Source organism: Scleropages formosus, chromosome 4, assembly GCF_900964775.1.
Source record: "Scleropages formosus chromosome 4, fSclFor1.1, whole genome shotgun sequence".
Lineage (NCBI taxonomy): Eukaryota > Metazoa > Chordata > Actinopteri > Osteoglossiformes > Osteoglossidae > Scleropages > Scleropages formosus.
Genome location: NC_041809.1, coordinates 17,212,781 through 17,235,415, shown reverse-complemented (window position 1 = coordinate 17,235,415; position 22,635 = coordinate 17,212,781). Strand labels below are relative to the sequence as shown.

At 46.2% G+C, this 22,635-nt stretch overlaps 1 protein-coding gene across 2 annotated transcripts in view; it reads right to left on the bottom strand.

The window, feature by feature from the left end:
• Window positions 1-22,402, bottom strand: part of LOC108936207 (uncharacterized) — a 41,584-nt gene extending 19,182 nt beyond the window's left edge. For both annotated transcript variants that reach the window (XM_018755422.2, XM_018755423.2), the window contains exons 1-6: window positions 21,742-22,402; window positions 19,863-19,953; window positions 12,367-12,830; window positions 3,274-6,445; window positions 3,139-3,186; window positions 1,408-1,526 (exon numbers count right to left, since the gene is read on the bottom strand). In XM_018755422.2, the coding sequence (XP_018610938.2) occupies window positions 1,408-1,526; window positions 3,139-3,186; window positions 3,274-6,445; window positions 12,367-12,830; window positions 19,863-19,953; window positions 21,742-21,878 (4,031 nt within the window). In that variant the 5' untranslated portion in view covers window positions 21,879-22,402. The remainder of the gene's footprint in view (window positions 1-1,407; window positions 1,527-3,138; window positions 3,187-3,273; window positions 6,446-12,366; window positions 12,831-19,862; window positions 19,954-21,741) is intronic.
• Between the last annotated feature and the right edge of the window lie 233 nt (window positions 22,403-22,635).

The following is a 22,635-nucleotide window of genomic DNA, read 5'->3' as shown; positions in this document are numbered from 1 at the left end:
ACCTGTGTGTCGGGTGCGAGACTCCAAGAACCGGGCATGGCCTAACACAGAGGTATATTTGCCTTCATTGTTCCCCTATCTGCTGCTCACATCACCCACTTCCATGCTCTTCTGTTAGCTGCATGGGTCCGAGCAGGAGTCTGGCAGGAGGCTAGCAGGAGGGTGGTGTAAATAATGTAGTGGAGATGAGGCTCCAGGGTGAAGCCTTTGGATGTAAATGGTAGGACAGGCATCCATTAAACATGAAGCATTGCATAAATCCCCGTCACAGCCCAACAATCTCAAACGGCACCAAGTCGAGTGACTTGTATCTTGCGTGAGTCACTCGGCAAAATAAGAGAGAGTAGCGCGCACGCCGTGTTTAACAGAACAAAAGAAGCGAGCTGTACATCAATAAAACATGAACACTTCCGTATCTGCCTGGGCCGTGTAGCAGAAACGGAGCAGTTCATAAGAAATGGCGAAAGAGAACGGGCTGGAATCATTCCTCTTCTGTTTGTTCTGCTTAAATCTGGAGGGGAACAATTAATACCCTAACTTCTCCATGAAGCTTAAAGGGCTTTGTGTTCTAAGGAGGCCTTTTTATGCTGCTCTTACACAGCCATTATTAAGAAACAATTACTCTCCGAACCACCTAGTAAAAATCAACCAAGGAAATGTGTTCTTTCATTTACAGTAAGAACTTCTCTCAGCAACTGAGCTGGCTGATTATTACTCTCACAATGAAAATTGGCTTTTCCCATAGTTTCATTTACACTACATTTGTTAGGTAGATTTTCTTAATGAGAAACCCTGGTAATGTCTTAACGGAAAAGAGAACTAGCACGGTCCACTTTAGTTGTCAGGTATCAAATATATAGCCTCACAGAAGGCAATGGTTCACATTCTCAAGGTCAAAAAGCCATGTAACTGGATGCAAAAATTGCCATCCTCAAAAACACCAGCGTACGCCCAGCAAAGGGGAAGCAGCTCAGAAATGCAGTGTTATTTGCAGCCCTAATCCTAACTGACGCATGTTTTCATGGGGCTTATGAACTGTGCCGATTAATAAGAGTCCCAGCAGCAAAGGCCAGGCAGAGAGCACATTTTGATGCCACGTGATTTTTAGCACATTGACACGAGCTGTCATGACTGAATGGATCTCCTGAAGAGGGGATGAAAAAAAAAAAGAGCCATACATCGATGGCACAACCCAATCACCCCTTTTCATCATCTGTGGGACAGGTTGGACCGCCCCGCCAGGCCATCAGATGCTCACTGGGAGGAAGCATTCGTTAAATTTGTACAATACTTTGTAAAGGAAGATGTGACCCTAGTAGAAGGTGTCTTGGAACCATAACAGAAGGCTGGTCAAGAAAGCGTTTCAGGTTCTGCAGAGAGGTGAGGAAGAGTCTCCTCAATTCTTACCATCCCTGTAGGACTCGGACCGACGCTCCGTGGAGGAACACAGGCTCAGCCACATCCTCCAAGTCATAGTGAATCCTTCGCTCCTCCCCTGAGAAGGTTATGCCATCATAGATGCAGACCTTATTTCAAAACAAGCATAAGAGTACAATCAGCCATTAAAGAGGATGGTTCCTCACATCCACCATCCCATAACCCATAACATCACAACATGTAGGAATGAGTGCTGGACCTGCAACCACTACAACATTCAGGGGAAAAAATAACACACACATAAATAAACACAAGCAGTTTAAGTGCACCACATCCTTTCAGCTATCAAGTTCTGGCTGCACTTTATGAAATATTGATATATGGATGAACATGGGAAAAGTGCATTCACGGTTAAGGCAAAAACAGAGAGGGGGTGAGGGGGTGAGAATGAAAGTAACAGAGAAAGAGGAAAAGAAAGCTGATTAGCAAGTCTCTGAGTACAAGGAGCTCCTGTGGATGTTTGCAGGGACTTTATGAGCACAACATGAGCAAGGTGGTGTCAGGGTGGAGAGTGATATGGCTGCCCCCGCACAGCAGGGTTTGAGGGGCCAGGTTTCATCATCCCACACAGCAGCACATGGAAGCTCACACCAGTCTGAGGTGTGCACACCCAACCCAGAGTAACTCCAAGCCTCCATTATATAATACCCATGATTCTGTTATTAAACATGTTTTTCAGTGCTAATCTATCATACTACAAAAGCCTTTTTTCGCCACTGTATAAAAATCTTTATTATGTTGGGTGTTTTCATTAGGGTAACAAAAGACTGAAAACATACAGACACACTTGTCTTGCTGTCACTGTGGGCACTTCAAACTGACTGCTACTTTAAAACAAATTATTCCCACCCCACTTTAGTAAAAAATACATGAAAGTTTCTGCACGTACAGTTTTTAAACAAAGCTAACCTTAAGAAATGTTTTTTCAATCCTAAAATCCAGAGAATATCTATTTTTCAGAGTTTACTAAACTTTCTGGAACATTTTATTCTGAAAAATTTTTCCATATTAGTTACCAAGGCCACACGCACATATACAAATAAGAAAGTGCAAAGCCAGGCAGTTCTCACACAGGGAAAATTTGTAGCATTGTGAAGCAGCACAATTCATGCAAAACACAAAAAATTAGAGCTTTGTTCAAGAGCCAGGCTGGATTGTTTCAACATGTGTGGTCTTTTGTTTCCTCTATGCATTGAAAGCAGAGATAATGTATGCAAAACGCAAAACAAGTCGTTTCTTCGGAAACCTGTTTCCCATTTCAAATTCTAAGGAGCGGTACATCTACATACAAAATACTGCAGTATTTGTGTCCCTTGCATCTGAGTCACATCTAGATTCTGTGGATTCATTTCTTATCATATATGTGCTGATGTATAGCAGTGTGTACTGAAATTAAAAAGAACGGCCCTCTCAAGGAGGTTGCACAGAATCAGAACCAACAAGGTATTGCACCAAGGGAAAGTAAATAACATTACCACAGACTTTCACATAGCTTAAAGTCAGAAAAGAACTGCCCTACTTTCTAAATCCATGGGCATTATTATGAAATAAAAGGGTGGAGTCCGCTCACCGTTGGATTTAGCATACTTGGCTTAGGCTAGAGCCTTGCAAATATTATAGTAACCATGAAAAAAACCTGAAAATGTATTATGGTCATGCACCCCAAAAAGATTTACGAAAAGACATTAATCACAATATTACCTGTGTGGGCCTTGGGATGGCTCGTTCTGGCATGTCATTAATCACGTTCTGCAAGAGATGAAAACCTGTCACAGCTGTGACGTTCCGAAGATTACGGCCCTTTGACAACTGATCTGTACATGTTCTCTGACTCACCCCTACAGCTGAGGCCAGAGAAGCTGTGTTATCCTGCCGCTGGAATAATGTAGCCTGAGGCTTGTGTTCGACATCCGTGATATGTGGTAACAGAGACCTGGCTTCCTTCAGATAGTTATAGAATGGAGTGTTGGTTGCACTCATCAACTTGGACTCGGTTGAAGGTATCTGCTCTTCTTCCTGGGGTAGAGAAACTTGTCTTGCCCCGATTCCACATCCCAAAGGATCCTTAGAGCAGAGGGCACTAGGTTTGCCAAAATCTAATGGCTGGTTTAACAACTCTTCTCGCTCACTTCCCCCTTGTCGGGGGATGAGGATGCTTTGGTGTTCCTCAGTTGTCTGTGGCTCCTCCTCGTCTGGGTAGCAGTCCCAGGAGGGACGCCGCAGCAGGGTTGGGTAGTCTTCGCATGAGTCCTGCAAGGAGTCAGAGAAGGTGCTCGACTGCAGGCGCTCACTGACAGACTGCAGCAGGGACAGGATGGAGGAGGCCTGCTGCTCCACACTCCGCAGGTCCTCCTGCATCAGAAGCTGATCCCGTCGCTCATCTACACAGGCCTCTTCCCGAGCGCTCTCCTCCTCATAGATGGGTGACAGGGAGAAGGGATATACCTTTCCTCGACGTGATGTAGGACTGAGTGTCACACCGGTGTCGTTGATAAACACGCTATCGGGCTCCTCCTCTTCACTTATGATGGCAAACCCGCTGACACCCTCTTGCATGTCTGTATCGAGGAACCTGTGGGGGTGGTGGCTGGACAATTCACTCCGGGAGGCCCCTGGTAACAGGTCGGGCAGTACCTTCCTATTCTGTGTGCCGAATCTGGATGCCCGGCTGTTAACACTATCCTGAAAGCTCCCTCCAGCACCCTGCCTGGGTATCTGTAAGTCCTGCCATGACTCAGTAAGGAGAACACAGTTAGAGGCTTTCAATGCACTCTTCAGTTGTCCATTCTCATTACTTGTACCGGGAGCTGAGAGTAATGCATGGCACTTTGGGTTATCCAAGTCCTGAGGGCCTGCTTGCCCATCAGCATCACCCATTTGCCCCAGTCTAGCCTGTTGAGGGGTGTTGTCTTCACACTCTCTGTCAGGTCCATCCTCAGTGACGGCCGTTAAGTGACCCTCTGCCAGAATAAAACTTTGATCTCCTACGCTCAGCTTCTCTCGCAGATCCTGCAGAGTTCCTGTACCACATTGCTCCAGGTGACTAACTCCGTCAAGGCCATCCAACACAGACCCTGCATGACTCTTTTGTGACTCGTCACTTTTGCTTATAGAATCACCACCTGAAGGCCCATGTATGACAAGTAGCTTCTCACAACTTTCTAAGGACTTTGTGAACAGAGTGGGCATTTCAGGAACCTTGTTTAAATCCTCATTTATGTTTGGCTGGACAGTGGACAGTGTTACCTTTCCTTCCTGACAAAATATTTTGTTTTCCACCTTGCTTCCAACAGGTCCTATAGAGACAGACTTCTCATGCTCCACTTGGTTGCTAAGCTTACTGTTCTCAGTACTGATCTTTATTTTTTCCTCATGAGCTCTGTCAAGTTTTGGCAAAACCATGTCCTTGGCACTAATGGACACACTGTGAACTTGTTCATTACTTTCGGTGGAGTCTTTTGGTAAACTGAGAAATTCACTTATTGGTCCTTCACTGCATTCTATAGAAAGCACCCTATTGAAGTAATTACCCCCTGAAATTTGCTCAACCTGTGCTTTGTCTTCACTCCTTCCACCTGGGACACACTCCAGCTGCTCAAACATATTATTTACTTGTTTGAATATGTCACCATTATTTTTGTCTACACATTGTTCTACATACAGTGCTTCACTGAAAGAATTTGATCTGTTCTTCTGATTACAGACATCACCTTTGCTTTCAACATGGTCTGTTTTTTCTTCTTGCACAATCAGCTTGGCAGACTCAATGTCACTGCTCGGCTGAAAATGCATTTCCTCCTCATGGCCTCCATTCCTGCTGTCTAATGAACTACAGACTTCCGAAGAAGATGTGAGGTTTTGGCTCTCAACAGGGATCTGCTCTCTCTCTCTATGATCTGGAAGGCCCAAAGAAGAACATAGGTCAAAGTTCAAACCAAAATGATTTCTGCTGTCTGTGTCCAATCCAACAATGGACTGGTAGCCCGAGGACTGCATGGAGCTGCCATCATAATCCTGTTCCAGAAAATTCACTTCCTTCTGAAAACAGACTTCTGTACTTTCTCCTAGTTCAGTGGGTAAATCAGAGCTGCAAGCCCCACTGGTTGTTGACAGTGTCCTACCATCATGTTCTGAATTCTCAATCTTCTCAAGGGCAGCAAGAGCATTTTTCAGAATGTTAGAGACTAACAGTTTGGACTCCAGATGAAAAGCTTCTTCTAGGCCCACATTCTCCAAACAGCCATCACTGACTGGCATTGATCCACAATCCCCTGCCCCAGGCATGTCATCTAGTGCGCTTCCACCATCACCTGCTGCCCAAGGTGACCCCGGCAAGCACTGCAGTAATGATGTTTCTTTTTGTTCTGACCCTGCTTTTGTATCTCTGTTGACAACATCAGCTGTTGCCTGAGTCACTTTCTCCCTCAAACACTTTTGCTCTTTACCATCTACATGTGGAAAACAGGTCCACATCTCAGTGGAGTCCTTCCCAGCAGAAGACATGGGTATCACTGCTGAATTTGCTCCAGAGTGGGGCCCTGTAATGTGCTCCCCTTCCTTGTCGTGGGATAAGGCACTGTGGGTCGAGCTGCCCCTCGGCAGTGTAGAAAGTGGAATGCTACAAGTGGCAGGAACCCCAGCATGGGGACTTGCGTTGCATCCTGATGCCTGAGCATCTACTCCTTGAGAATCTGTGACGTGAGCTGCTATTGAAGAGGCAGACACCAAGCCAGCATCCTCCTCTTCTAGAAGCGAGGAATTTGAGAGACTGCCATTGTAGCACTGTTTCTCCTCTCCTTCTGGAGCAGCAGAGCTACCCTGCTCTTGACGTCTCCTCTTCATCCTCCCAGTTTCCCTTCGGCCTCGGTATGTCCCATACGTAACAACTGGAGGGCATGCAACTGCCAACTGGAAGCGGTCATTGGCACCATCCTCCAACAGCAGATTGCTCTTGGCAGTTATACTGCATGCTGTAGGGTCAACCTCTTTCGATACTTCATTCAGGACCCTGCACACAAACATGACACAACGGTGAGTAAACAGTCAGTGGATACATCTGTGATTCTACTGTAACAGAGAACTGACACCAATGTCAAAATAACATGTAGAAAAGCAGCTCACAAATATATTGATCAAAAATTAATGGTGAGCTGCTGAAGAGACTGTCCTGCTCAAGGATCTTCTCCTGCTTCTACTAAACTAACTGAATCTCAAACCCCCTCAACACCTTCTCAAACCAAGCCCCCACCACAATGCAAGTACAATTTTAATTTTTGACTTCAGGATACTGTTTAACCATATGAAGGACAGCAGGTGCATAACCTTCACAAAAAGCAAAGCCGAACACAGTGTTATAGGAAAACTGTCCTCAAAAGCACACATCTGTTTTGTGAACTATTGTCCCAAAAACACAATGGTGCATAGGGTGTTTTCAGTCCCGCTATCACTGTACGCTTCTGGCAACCTGCTTTGATTGTGGAGCAGTTACCTCCAATTTGAGAGCCTATGTTGCAATCACTGGACAGACAACATAGCACACCCCTGAATGAACTTATCAGGTGTCACAGCAATTTGGAAAAATTTTGAAATTTTCAGTGTCCTACATCCTTTTGCAGTGTGCTCCACTCATTGTCAATCAAGCATGTGCAAAAAAAAAACCTAAAGTATAAAAACAAAAACAAAAAAACAAACCCAAACAGCAAAACAGCCAATCATTGGTAATAACTGAATTTTATTTATTCATTATTTATTTTTATTTCTAGGAGGGGTGCGGCGGCACAGCGGGTTTGGCTGGGGCCTGCTCTCTGGTGGGGCTGGAGTTCGAGTCCTGCTTGTGGTGCCTTGCGATGGACTGGCGTCCCGTCCTGGGTGTCCCCTCCCCCTCCGGCCCTGTGCCCTGTGTTGCCAGGTTAGGCTTCAGCTCGCCGCAACCCCGCTTGGGACAAACAGTTTCAGCAAGTGTGAGTGTGTAGACGACTGGAAAGTGCATTATGTTACAGTGTTACAGCAAAGGCACATGGGTGATTTGAAAGGCAATAAGCTTTTCGCACTGAGTTGATGACTATGCAGTAACAGCTAGATCAAATAATATGTGGACATGAGACAGGTCATTATTAAACATAATTGGCCGTTTGCAAAGGGAGAGGGCACGGTGGCGCAGCAGACTTGGCCGAGGCTGTGTCCCCTCCCCTTGTGCCCTGCGTTGCTGGGTTAGGCTCCAGTTCGCCGCGATCCCGCTTTCAGACAATGTGTTTGTGTGAGTGTGTGTGTGTGTGTGTGTGTGTGTGTGTGTGGCCTTTTGCAGTGCTTTTCAATATTCATTTTATTTACTCAAAATACCTGCAACATTATGGTTAAACCACAAGGGAGCTGTGAAACTTCACAGAAATCTTCCAATACAGTTGGAAGGGGTGAGTAATTTAAAGAGCTCACAGGCAGAGTATCATCACAAAGTGATAAAAATGTGGACTCATCAAGGGAAAGAGCTGCCTTGATTGTACACAAGTGGAAGAACACAAGTACACAAAAATAGACATGAATTACGTGTGGGAGGTTAATTCTGAGAGTGTGGGTAGCCTGAAACAGAGTGACGGCATCTTGTCAGACTGTGCGGCCTCCGACAGCCATTCTGATTTGTGACAGCTCCCACGGGCTGTGGAGCATGGAGATCTTCTACAGCTCCGAGGCTAGGACTGCTGTATTAGCACACGTCGCAGAGCTGGATTTCTCCTTCTCTGTCTGAGTACGGAACTGACAGCGCTGGTGTCTTGGGACAGAGTTGACCGTGGCATTAAACAGACGCAGAACAGGCTGTGCTGTCATGTTGTGGATAACGGGGTCCTTTGTACCTTTGGAGGTACGGACTTGACAGCACGACTCTGTGTGTGTGTGTGTGTGTGTGTGTGTGTGTGTGTGTGTGTGTGTGTGTGTGTGCGTGTGTGTATGGCTTATTGAGACAACTGGACTGAGCGCAGTTTGTGAGTGATGGACGGAAAGATTGCAGCTCATTCTGGCAAAGTAAATCCCCCACCCCCACTTCCCTTCCCTGCCGAAACTATTCTGACCAAGTCAGGCTCTTCCTGCCGACTCCTTGGACACACTCCCCCCCACATACACACACACAGTCATTGCCCGAGTGAGTAATGGCTTCCCTGGGTGGAGAGCAAAGGGGGCTTTGAACAAGCAGACCCGCGGCGCCCATGTGTCTCATTTCAAACCGTCCCCCACCTCAACCTCCACCCACCCTCTCCGACTGCACAGCGGCCCTTTCGCAGTGCACTGATCCACGCCCAGCCTCGGGTAATTACTTCTCATCATGGACTTCCTGTCGCACATTAACTGGCACTTGCTCACACTTCACGGCTGTGCCGAGGAGGAAGTCCAGCAGCCACGTGTTCCGCTACACCCGCTTCGGCTTCCCTCACTGAGCCCTGAAGCAAATTAACAGGGCACTTCCAAAAAACACAGCAAAGATATACCAACTGTAAATACTCCGAAGCAACACAAAAGTCAATTTTTTTGAAAAACCCCAAAAAAAGTATATTTAATAAATCTGAATGCAAAATGATGCCTGATCAACATGATATAACACAAATCATTCTTAAATGAATCTGAATGAGGCACTATTTCTAAATGAAATACCCACCATCCAATTTAATGGACAGCACCTTTTCTACAAACCAATCCCCAAGTTTAGAGCATGAGGAGAACCTCAAAGAAGGTGGTAACCCTCAGACACCTCCCTTCTATACCACACACTTCTCTGAGACACTAGCCCTGCCCCCGGTCACTCTTCTGTGGTCTCCTCTGCCGGGCCCCCCAAGTCTATTTGCAGCTCATGGTCAGTGTGGTCGTGTTGCTTTGATCCTCGCCATGAGTCATTTTAGTTTTTTAACCACCAAAAAGACCACGATCAGAGGCAGGCTCGTATCTGTAATCATGCAGGTTTTCTATTACAATTTTAGTGTCTAAATTTAATGTAGCCACTCCCCCCAGCACAAGCCATCACACCCCTGCCATCTCCTGCCTGTCAACCACATCATTTCAGTTAATTTGATTCCCTTGTGCTGTCCCTGTTTTGCAGTCTCTGAGTGGCTATCCCACTCCCCTGTACTTTAATTGCTGAGCTATGAATAGAATCGTTGTTTGGCCCATTTCTCCCGGTGTGAAAAACAGTTTCACCTTCGCCGACAATTTCGGCTGTTTCTTGTCTGTCAGAACTCACCGCTTTGCGTGACGTTATTCTCCCCGGTTGACTACTGCCTTGCGCAGTGCACCGCCAAAATACTACTTCCCAGATGCCTCTAACCTTGCGCAGCAATGTCACTCAGCTGAAAAGAAATGTATTATTTCCATCAGTCTATTCAGCCGTCGCTATTTAATTAACGACACCGCTGTCATCTATTCACAACTTTGGACCCATTTATCATGTCAGTTAAATTGAGTAAAGACTCGTCAACAAACTGTTTCTCAAGGGCAAGTACAGAGAACACAAAGTTTCGAACCCTCATCCCTGACCCCTGGGTCCCACAGCAATCTTTCTGTTTCACTGAAAGCCTGCAGCCTGTACGTGTGTGAAGTGACTCACAGGGAATCTGAGAGACGAGGGGTTCGCAAGTGGGACCGAGGCAGTGGCTCACGTACGGATATAGCGACCGACTCTCTCTGTAGAGTCCCACGAAGCCCAGCACAATGTGACCAGCGAGTGGCCAGTTGGAGAAGAGGAAAAGCCTGTGCACTTCACAAATACACAGCTTCCTATGTGTTCATACTTCCCGCAATTTTTTTTTCTCTACTTATCAGCAATTTCCAGCCAGCGCCCTTCGCCGGCCGTGATGTTTCCTTTTCGCTAACTCTACACGTTTTAGTTTCTAAATCTAGATCTTCTCTCCAGCCACTGCCATCAGAGCGATGCTGTACCTGGCTAGACCCCTCTAGGTACTGACCTAGTACTTCTGCCTCATTCACTGCCTCCTTTAATTCCTCTTCTATAATACACGGTACTGCTTCTTCTCTGGAAAAACTGTTTCTAAATTTTTTTGCAGGGCTGAAAAATTCAGAGATCCCAAACTCCACAGAACAGACAGGTGAGAGTGAGCGCTAGCAGGATGCCCTGGGCATGGTCAGCAGGAAGGGAGAGGTAGCAGGGCCATTAGGAGTACAACCCCAGAAAATCGTCCCGCACAACATGGGGGCTGCCACCACACCGAAGAATATGCACCATACAGGCCGAGAGTGACACTGCAATCGCGGACGGCTGGAAAGGGAGCTGCCCACAGAACGTAGGCACCACCCACCATCCAAATGCCATCATGATGGGCCTCACGTGCTGATGACAAAGCTGTGCAGTTACAGCCCGTCCCCCTGTACCACACTGTGCCTTAATGCCCCACAGGATGACATAACTTCCATTTGCTAAACAGAAATCCAGCTTGGTGCCAAGGATCATTGCAACATGTGACTGTAACAGAGCAGTCTCTCATAGCACGTGTAGCCCGTTCGGCACAGGAACTGTACATTACATCAATATTATGTTCCCGGTGCAGTACTGATGCAGGAATGTATGTCGCTTTACGTACCAGAGACAATGGGAGAGTGAAGGAAAGTCTGGCGTTAGAGCAATGGGGACCAGCTACAGGAACACTAACTAAATCTTCACTCAGCACCACTGCCAGCAACCGTATGTAGAAGCTCATACACACTGAACTGTGCAATCTGTTGTCCTGGAGGTGTGATAATAACAGCAACAAAAAAAGCATTCATCTAGATCGGATTCATCCTCCAAGAAAGTTTAATTATGGGATGACTTTTAGCAGCGTGTTTTGTAATTTCTTGCTCTGAAGAGTAGTAAAAGCACTTGATATTACAGCAAATGTAATAAGACGGCCAAACCCTGTTTCCTCATTGATCCTCATTTGAAAGGCCGAACGGGAATGTAAAACTTTTGGACCCACTTCTCCTCTCATCTCTGGCGTGCTCAATAAACATGTACTAATGTACTATTTGTTATCTGTTTAATAATTCAAATAAAGCTCCATATGGTGCAGGGTATATACTGTGGCATTAGACAAATTGCTTTCAAGAATTATGTGTCTACATCCAAATCTCTCCTTCTGTTGATGTGATACACTTTTTGTATTGTTTTCTGAGAAGTACGTCATTTAGGAGAAAAGCATCTGCTAAATGAATGAAAGTAAAGGTAATCTAATGTTGTGTCTCTCCAGCCTCTGACAACGTAAAGGCAGCACAGAGGACCTCCAGGGAAAGTGGTCACTTGTGCTTCACAAACCGACGACTTTCCTTCGAATCAAACCCGCACAAACAAGCTTTTATGGCATTTGCTCTTGGCACTCGTTCGCCATGCAGTCACACGGCGTGCTGTTCGAGGCCAGAAGGACTGTTCCCACTCCCCCTAACCCTTGCGATGAGCACCTCGCCCTCACTGGCAGTCGCGTCCCTCCACTCTTTGTGGTTTCCCAAGTCCTCCACAAGTCTCCCACACTCTCTTTGAAGTCGAGCCCTCGCTGGGACCCCACTGCCGGCAAACCAACATATTTTTAGCAGTGCACTTATTACATCAAGCTCTGGATGTGCAAGAGTTGAGACACCTGAAACATTATAGAAACTCGTATAAAACCAACAGAAGGTCAGTCTACAGAAGATCACGGTCATTTTCATCAGGTGCAAACTGTCAAAGTGAAAGGCCAGAAAATCTAAGCCATGCAATGAGCACTGATGAGCTTGGTTATTCTAGTTACACCACTGATGGTTAGTTTGGTTAGTCTTGACATCAGCGCTATAACTTAGTGCTTCTGCTTCACTGGATATGAAGCAGGGAAATAATGGCATTGATACGCAGTAGGACTGCTGTCAGTGTGTTGCAGCATGGTCTCCGCGGCAACAAGAGAAAGGAGAAAAGAGGCCACTTACAGGTGCCGCTGCTCCTGGAGATCTGTGCCTTTGCTCTCCTTCTGGGATTGCTCCAGCAGCCTCCCTGCACCTCCCCCGCCTCCCTCGTCCCCCTCCTCTTCCTCCGTGGTGGTCTCCTGCCCCTCCTGGAGCGAGCAATGCGTGCCTCCCTCTCCCAGCGGTGGGCCGGCAGGGTCACGGGGCTCCTGGCATCCTCCCGCCTCCCATGTCATACCCCCCTTGTCCACCGCCGCATCCCGCTCAGGCTGTTTGGGATCAGCGTCCGCTGGGTCTCGCGTGTCTGCCTTTGCGGGTGACTGGAACAGGCTGCCCAGCTTCCGGAAGAAGGCATCTAAAGGAGGCGTGGGTGCAGGCCAGCTGGGGGGCGGGCTTGGGGCAGGTCGGTGCAGAGGTGGCTCTGAGGGGGACCCTCCTTCATCAGCCAGCGTGCTGCCCTTCTCTTCCCCTGCGGAGCCCTGGAATGCCTGGGAAACAGACAACGGGCAGAGCCGCCGCAGCAGAAAGGGGAAAAGAAAGAGAGTGGGAAGCCGGTTAACTTTCTCACCACCCAGCTGCCACAGCAGCAGCACAGACACAGCCGAGTGAGAGAGAAAGAAAGGGGGGGGGGAGGGAAAGAGGGAGGCGAGAGAGAGAAAAATGAGCACCAAGGGGCGGCCGAACTCAGTCTCTCTCAGCTCTCCTTTTACAGAAGCAGCCTTTCGCTGATGCAAATGTGTCAGGGAAGCAGAGCACTCCCCCTCCCCCTCCAGCTCAGCAGCCCTCCCCCCACCCTGCCCATACCACCGTTAACTCCTTCATTCCCACTGTTAGTGGCACTCGCACCCCAGCCGTGCCCTCAGACTGGGCCTGCCAACATGGCAGTTCTCATGGATGTTGTGGCTCACGTGTGATAGGAGGGTCTGTTTCCATGACTGCGTCATCACCAAAACTCCACTACATGCGATCTTAAAACTAAATGATGTTTTGCCTTCTCTTTATTTTTTCCTTTGAGTTCATCTTAGTACACAGGCTTTTTGCATTAACATTTTAATATACAAATAGATTTGGAGATCTTAATGACCTTGAGGTGATTTCAGAAAATACTGGCCCTGTATGTATTGGGTTTTACCTATGAGCAAGTACTACATTTATATTATTCACATTTATTTATTTAGCAGACGCTTTTCTATAAAGTGACTTCCAATGGATACTTTGAAGTGTTACCAGCCCACACACCTTATTCACCAAGGTGACTTACACTGCTAGATACACTACTTACACTAGGTCACTCATCCATACATCAGTGGAACACACTCTCTCTGTCACTCACACATTATGGGAGAACCTGAACAGCATGTCTTTGGACTGTGGGAGGAAACCAGAGTACCCACAGGAGAGCCACATAGACACAGGGAGAACATGCAAACTCCACACAGACTGAGCGGAGATAGAACCCACATCCTTTCGCACCACCCAGGTGCTGTGAGACAGCAGCACTACTCAGTGTGCCACCCTGCCAATATTTATTTATTTATTAATATTTACTCATTCATCTGACACTTTCCCCCAAAGTGACTAACAAGGTTAACATACTCAGAATTGTTTTCCCATTTATACAGCTGGGTAAGTTTTACTGGAGCACTTATGGTAATTTCCTTGCTCAAGGGTACTACCACAGGAGGTGGGATTTGAACCTGCGACCTTCAGATTCAAAGGTAAACTATACATCTACCAAAGTAACCAGCAATGTCATGCACTCATTTGGTGTCGTTCACCACACATTTTAAACAGATCACCACTTCTACAGTCTGAAGTCCACAAAGTCGCAGTGGATAGCAGTTTATCACAGCAAACTTTGGGAAAAAAGTGCTCATCGTTTTTTTTCAAGGCCCAGATCTGAGATCTCTGTAGGAACGACATGTCCTCCAGAGGAAGCTCTTCCTATATTATGCCTTCCGGGGGGAGATAAAACATTTTGAGATTAGTACAGATTTAAAGATTACAGATCTGAGTATGGGGCCAGAATTAAGGTCACCTGTCTGACAGTTGCTACTGAGACACAATGTGTCCAGTATACAAAAAAACTGGGTTCAGGAGGATGTATTTGTTGTCCTGGGAATGAAGGCCTTCCTATATTTTTGTCACCTTAATCTCAACAAGCACACCTGACAACACCTGATAATAGCACATCTGACTACAGTACACCTGTCTACGGTACACCTGACCACAGGACAAGAGCACACCTAAAGCTCCTCTGAGTACACCTGACTAGGGCACATTCGAGCCCACATCTGTACTGCCACAAGACCAGCAGTAGAAATGCCTCTGTAGAAATATCTTTCAAGGGACTAAGTAAATTAGAAATAATGCTGAGTTACCCGTAAAGTTACCTGTGCTGAGCTGGCCTGAACTAAAGTAAATGTAAAACCTTATGAAGCAGAATGAATCCTGCATTCAAAATTAAGCAGGTTTGCAAAATTCTTTCATCTGGGAAACATAAATTTAGCACCAGACTCATACATAGTCTTTAACAGGGCAAGCGTGTTCCTTAGTTAGGCAAGTGCGTGTGTCTATAAAGTGGAATGGAGGGTGGATGAGCTTATGAGCAATAGGCTGTACTAGGCGATGTAATCTTCGACGAGGAGTCATCGCCAAGTCAGCCTTGAGTCCTGCTTAACGTGGCCACATAATTAATGCTGTGACTGAAATGCATCCCATTACATTTTCAGAGAACAGGGACCTGCACCATGTAAATGGCTCTGTCAGCAGTGGAGAAACCCGTGTGTTCAGATCCTTTACCCTACCCCTAAATCCTTCACCATAACCCTGCCCCTAACCCTCATTTTACCTCAATGCTTTCCTTACCTTGGTGAAGTGTGAACTTGAAGGACCTCTTCAGATCCTTCATCCTAACCGTAACCTTAACCCTGACCCTATCCCTTAATGTTCCACCATTTGGACAGTGACGCCGTTAAACCACCTCTTCTGATAGGGGCTTGCACACATCTGTCCACACAATCGTCACATGGCGTGGATCCAGATAAGGATGGTGTACAGAGCGCTTGTAGTCACTTCTGACAATGAGGTGGGCTGAATAATGCATGAGGAGCCTGGTGTTCAGCCCACCTCAGCTCTCCACACAAATATCTCTTCTCTTTGTGCTTTGTCTTTTTGTTCTGCACATACCACCCGGAGGATGCCACTGAAGACCAGGAGCACCCATCAGTTTGTACACGACACATCCGGGCAAAAGGATTCTTCTCGTTCTTTGGCCTCGTGACAGGCAGCTGTTCCATGGGAAAGGCTGCTTCCAGCATGTTACCACCACTGACCTACTTCACTCCCTAAACACAGCCTTTGCTGTGACCCAAGTAACCTGCCAAACCCTTTCAGGAGCATCACCCGAAGAGAAACACAATCATGGTGCACGTAGTGAAACACACAGTGCACACCAAACAGATGGGTCACACATTGTTTTGAGATGAGGGCTCTCGTTTTCAGTCAAGTTTTTCCTGAATGGTGTGTATGCCAACAATATTGTGTTACACAGAGCATTCTTTAGCTACAGCCTACACTTATACATCTCCTATCTAAAGCCTGCGATGTGAAGTATCTTCTGTAGGTCCATGCATCGAAGCTAACTATATTTTCACTCTGAATGTAATGTCTTGCTGCATTTAACAAGCTAAAACATAAACCACGCCCGCCCTTCTGGAAGTGCTACTTCCAAGTCCAGAATAAGGGAGGCAACAGGATCTGTCAGAGAAAATCAGCCCTTACAAGACTAGACACCATGGAAAAAAAAATTATGATGCATTTCACCTGACCCAGCCCTCCTTTCAAAAGATGTTAAAATGACTGAATGGCTTCGGCAGACTACAATAATGTGGCTTGGGATTACAGGCGGCCTTTTCGATGTAGCCAGAGAAGGCAGACAGTTCTCATAAATTATATATTTCACTACCAAACTGCTCAGCGCGTTCATACGTTCATTCTCTAGCCCAGATCATTTGATGCTGTTAGTGTGAATACTTTCCATGAGCACAGCAGCACCGGACATCTATGATTAATTTATAACATTGAATGAGCTGCGTGTAATAATTAACCAACACGTTAACACCAAAGCGTTCAGTGGGAACATGTAAAGTTGCTGTGTTTCCCTTACATAATGTAACACGTTTTACTCTATAACACTTTCCTACTCTTAAATAATAATAACACTCCAATAACACTTTCACACTTTTAGAAATGGAACAGAAATATTCTCAGGGTTACTTAATCCAAAGTGAAAGACCAAGGTAAAGGTAAAGTCTGAACAATGCCAGCAGAAGGCCTGTAAAGACCACTGCCACTTTCCCTAAAATGACACCAGTTAATTCACACAGTGCCTAATCCTCTATATCTTTGTCACAAAAAAATGGGTATCTTGTAGAGTCATCACGTTCAGAAGGCAAACCAAGGGGCAGAATCTGTAAATGTCACCAGCCTCTGCCATCATAAACCTCTGCAGCTTGCGGGCCACAGTGGCTTAGTGACCTTCAGTTTTCTATCCAATGACCTCCAGGGCTTTGAGGCACATACAGTATGGGCAGCAAGACAATGGCAGAGTGAGGCAAACTGCCACACTGGGGGGTAATAGAGGTCTGGCCCTCGGATACACAACCCAGATTATGAAAAAGGGATGGGAGCTAGTAGGGTTGTGAATCAAAAGTACTGCCCTCTGTCTCCAGTTACTCATGCAGTTACTCATGGAAAAGGTGCCTTCAAACAGTTAGTTCTGACTCAGTGCAAAAGACTAAATGTAAATGTAATAATCAGCCTTGGGCCCAGAAACGTGATAGCGTGCTTTAAAACATAGCCACAAGCGAAGTCCACTCAGCAGCACTGTGACTTTCAGGGCAGCTCTGCCAAAAGGGCCATAACATCAGCAACATCCTGCTGGTCCTAAAGAGGAAGGAGCAACCCAATCCGGACCTGGAAGCTTTCCCTGACCTGCCGCAGTTGGGCTATTTCGTACCCTCGGCTATTGGGAACACGCTGTTACAGGAACCACTGACCCTGTCACTATTTCTGCTGACCTCAGTCTAAGATCCCCGAGAAGGGAGGTCAGTGTGAGCCATGGTCAAACCTCATGTCAGTAAGCAAGCAGCTACACACATGCACACATAAACTGAAGAAGACAAGTGTGGTGAGTGTGGGTGTTATTAGTCTGATGCAGGGAATATTTCAAGGTGATCATAAGCTAGGCAAGAATGCAAAACATGAGAAAATTTAACCAGACAGAACACGAATCCTTATAAACTCAACCTTAAGATGCAGATGTTTGCCAGCTGCTAGCTGTTATTAACACCGCACAAATAATTCTGCAGGAAAATGAGAATATGCTTCTGTGGCTCATGTTTCTCCTCTGATGTTCACGTGCACGCTGTCACATGATCTAACCGCCTGGCTCTTGTGATTCAGTTCGTGAGAAACAGTGGTGCAAAAGAGGAACATCAGCCCTTTAACAGGGAGTGACCTGCTGCTCCTACAGTTGTTCAGTGCAGTGAGGGAGAGCATTAGGCTCTGATGAGCTGCATCCCTCACAAAGTCATTTTTCCATTATATAATGTACATTCTTATATATTCTTTTATACAGTGTACAGCGGCACAGCGAGTAGCGCTGCTGGCTCACAGCACCTGGGTTGTGGGAGAGAATGTGGATGTGATCCCTACTCAGTCTGTGTGGAGTTTGCATTTTCTCCCCCGGGGACTGCGTACGTTTCCTCCAGGTGCTCCGGTTTCCTCCTACAGCTCAAAGACATGCAGTTCAGGTGAACTGGTGATGCTAAACTGCCCTTGGTGTGCGAAAGGGTTAGTGACTGTGCATGCAGCTAACCTATGATGGACTGGCATGCTGTCCAGGGTGTACCCAACCTCAGCGTTGCACACAATGCCTCTGGGGTACACTCCGTTTCACTGCAACCCTGCTCGGGACAAGTGGTTATTGAAACTGAATAGATGGACAATGCATTCTTCCATATTCTTAAATACAGTAAATTCATCTATACATTATATGCAGTACGTTGTATATTCTTAATACAGTATATTCTTTCATATTTTTATATACAATACAGTAAAGTCTCTATTACCCGACTTAAATGGGACTGGTGATAGGTCAGATAACTGAAAAAATCAGACAATGCAGAAATGTATGCAGGATAAAAGAAACACGAAAGTCTGTAAGTTTGAAAACCTGTTTTTTATTAATAATTACTTGTACTGTATTGTATTGTACAAGATGTTCAACATAAAAGTTATTTAATAAAATTACAAGGTTTAAAATAGTTTTTCTGTTTTACTTCTCTTGCTTTGCATTGGATTTAGTGTAAATCCTAAAGTTTTAAAGCAATGTACTTTGAGCTCCCCTATTTTTTTAAGCATTCAATCTCACAATCAGCTGTTATCTCGTCCTTCCTATCAAGTGGTTTTGTGAAGACCGAATACATGCGCATCAAAGTTGATGACATCATGTGGTATGCCGGGTATGACAGATATTCCGGAATGTTGAATAACCGAAGGTCGGATAATACAGACTTTACTGTATCGTGTTCTATATTCTTCCCCCTATAAATACAGGTTGTATAATATACATATTCTTGCAAACATTAATTTGTGAGAACATTGCAGCTTAGAAGTCAGCATTGTCACAAAGCATATAGTATTGTCTGATGTGATCCCATAGCTACTGAACATGGAGTGGTTAGAGCCACTGTCTTGAAATCAGAGCATCTGTGCTCAAATCCTGCTAAAGCATCCTTGACCTGGGTACCAAAACCACATAGTTCCAGTAAAAATTGCCCAACTGTTCAAATGAGTACATGTGTGCAAGCACCATATTACTGGAACCTGACAGCGTAAGATGCCTTGGGAAAAAAAAGTGTCCGATAAAATAATAGTTAATAACAGCGGGGAATGTGCAGTCACTTGCACGTGTTGTGAAGGCAGCTTCCTCTAAAACAACCTTCTGCTGCACTGTTGCCAGTGGAAATGAATTCAAAAACACAATTCTAAATATATTTCTCAGGGTCCTTGTGTTGTCTGCAGGAGCTGAATTTCAGAAGATAATTCCAAAAGCAAAGGCTAGACGTTAACAGCGACTGACGACAATATTGCATTTTTCAGATGTGCAAATGTCCTGCGAGTGTAAGACAAAGCAGCAGACAAGATCTGAAGGCTCTGAGTGTATTTTCAGTGCTGATGTCTCACTCACACACACACAAACACACCGCCCCAGAGCACAACTGCAGGAGCCCCAAGCTGTTTCTTACACATTCAAGCTCATACAAGTTTAACAGAGACGCGCGAGCTGTATATAATTTTGCTCTCTGGGGTGGAGCAGAAAATTTATTTATACATTTCAAAAATGCAAATACACAAAAGCAATCATTTTTAATATGCACTTTACCAGTACCTGTCAGGAGTTTTGCATCTCACCCAGCCATTCAGGAGTAGTGTCTCTGAGATGAGGAACGTACCTTTGACAAGTTGAGGACAGCTCCCGGGGACAGACCCTCTTTCCTCGTCTCACGACTGGGACCCCCGACATCATTCTCGTTATCCTGCGAGCTAGAAACATTGCAAGAGGCACACGGGCTGATCAGGAAACAGATGGAGCGCTGTGTACGCAACACACACTAGGCTCTGCCTTAACCTGCTGGCTCAGTGTCATGTTTATACACCTCACCAGTCTTGAACCAATAAGGTAAAAATTGAGCAAACCCTACTTCACTACAGCAAATGGTGAACTCTACACCTGGGAGGGAAACAAGGAGATCTTCTGACCAGCTAGGTGTTGATGGCACTGCTCCTCGACACACCGAACTTCAGGACACAAAGGACACTTGGACATCATGTAATAAGGTCCAAACAACACTTGTTCTCACTGTTTCTGAAGCACCTTCACACTGCTGAGTGTCACCATGAGTAAGTGTCTGCGTACAACGCTGTGACTGAGCGCAATAACACATGTCTCTTGCACTGGGTATCTTACCACAGTGTGACCATTTAGTGTCCATTTACTGGGTATCTTACCACAGCATGACCATATACTGTCCTTTTACTATGCAACTTACCACAGTACAACCATATAGTGTCCCTTTACTGGGTATCTTACCACAGTATGACCAATTAGTGTCCCTTTACTGGGTATCTTACCACAGTACAAACATTGAGTGTCCATTTACTTTGAAACTTACTACAGTATGAACATATTCTGATCAGCCAAAAAATTAAAACCACTGACTGGTGAAGTGGATAACATTGATTATCTCGTTATAACGGCACCTGTCAAAGGGTGGGATGTATTAGGCAGTAAGTGAACAGTCAGGTCTTGAATTTGATGTGTTGGAAGCAGGAAAAATAGGCAAGCATAAGGATCCGAGTGACTCAGGCAAGGGCAAAATTGTGGTGGCTAGACAACTGGGTCAGAGCATCGCCAAAACGGCAGGTCTTCCGGATTGTTCCTGATATGCAGTGGTTAGTACCTACCAAAAGTGGTCCAAGGAAGGACAACCAGTGAACTGGCGACAGGGTCATGGACACCCAAGGCTCACTGATGCGTGCGGGGAGCGAAGGCTAGCCAGTCTGGTCTAATCCCACAGCAGAACTACTGTAGCACAAAGTGCTGAAAACCTTAATGCTGGCCATGATAGAAAGGTGTCAGAAGACACAGTGCATCACAGCTTACTGCATATGGGCTGCGTAGCCGCAGAATGGTCAGAGTGCCCATGCTGACCCCTGTCCACCACCGAAAACAGAGTATAACCATATAGTGTCCATTTACTGTGTAACTTACCACAATACAACCATTTAGTGCCTTTTTACTATGTTACTTACTGTAGTACAACCATACAGTGTGCATTTACTGCGTATCTTACTATAGTACGACTATTTAGTGTCCATTTACTGTGTAACTTACCACAGTATGACCATAGTGTCCTTTTAACTGTGTAACTTATCACAATACAACCATGTCATTTTACTGTAACTTACAGTACAACCATTTAGTGTACATTTACTGTCTAACTTACTATGGTGTGAGTATGACCATAGTGTGCATTTACTTCGTATCTTACTAGTACGACTAGTGTCCCTTCCCTTGCTGTGTAATTTATTACAGTATTACCATGATGTACTGTACCACAGTACGAGCACTGACTCAGAGTGCGACTCTTTACTGTGTAACAGTGTACCTACACGCAGGACTGTAGTGTACGGCCACTCGCTGTCCGCAGTCACAGCGCTACATCAACAGTGTAAGAGTTATATTCCTCTTCCTGTTTCCATTGTCCGTCTGGACGCTGCACGTTTGTTCACGTCCCCAGTAGCGCGTGGCTTCGCTACCCGGCCTCGTACCTACAGCCTGAGCCAGGACCGTCCGCGCCGCTCTCCTGCTTCTCCTGCTTCTCCTGCGAGCCGCTCCTGAAGAAGAGTCTCGACAAGTTTCTGGCGATGTCTTCGTGCCACGATCCCTGCCGCTTCACAGCCGACATGGTCGGCGCTGCGCGAGCGCCTCAGTCTCTCACGCACACACACTCTCTCTCTCACACACTGACAGACGCGGCGCGCTACGGGCTCGCGCCTCGGAGCGACCGTGTGCCGCGCGCAGCTGTCCGCGGACGGGCACCGTCAGCGCGAGGCGACCGGCCCCCACTGGGGCAAGAGGAGGAGCCAGGGGCTTTGTCGCCGAGGACGTTCTGCGCGTAAAAGTGCGGAAAGCGAGCGGTTCGCTTGCAGTGACCGCATTGGAGGCGGTTAGTTACCAGTGTAACTGCATAAGCCGGACGGAAGTTTTCGCGCGCACGATCGTCGATGCTGGAGAAGTTCGTTTCCGCGGCAAAGCGAACAGAAACGACAGTCCGGCTCGTGCGCTTTTGGGTCGCGGCGCCCTTCGGCTTTGTACCGCTTGTACCGCCCGCGATACTGTCTGTATGTTTATTCCTCTCGAGGCGAGCGCCGGGCGCCCGGTGGCTGGATACGGTTTTACTGTTTACTGCGGGCTTTGATTTTTCTCTGAGGCAACATTAGTTTTGGCTCTGATGCCTCCTTTGGTTATGAAAAAGAAAACTTCCTGAAAGGATGTTCCCAGGCAGTCGGCAGTGTTCCCCTCTTTAACCCTGTGTGTGTGGCTTTCTCTGTGCACAAGTCAAACGCGTTCGGATCTGTCCCGTTTCATAATAAATAAATTATATAGGCTACATACATACATATCTAAATCAATACGTATATATTACTGTTTTTTTTTTCAGA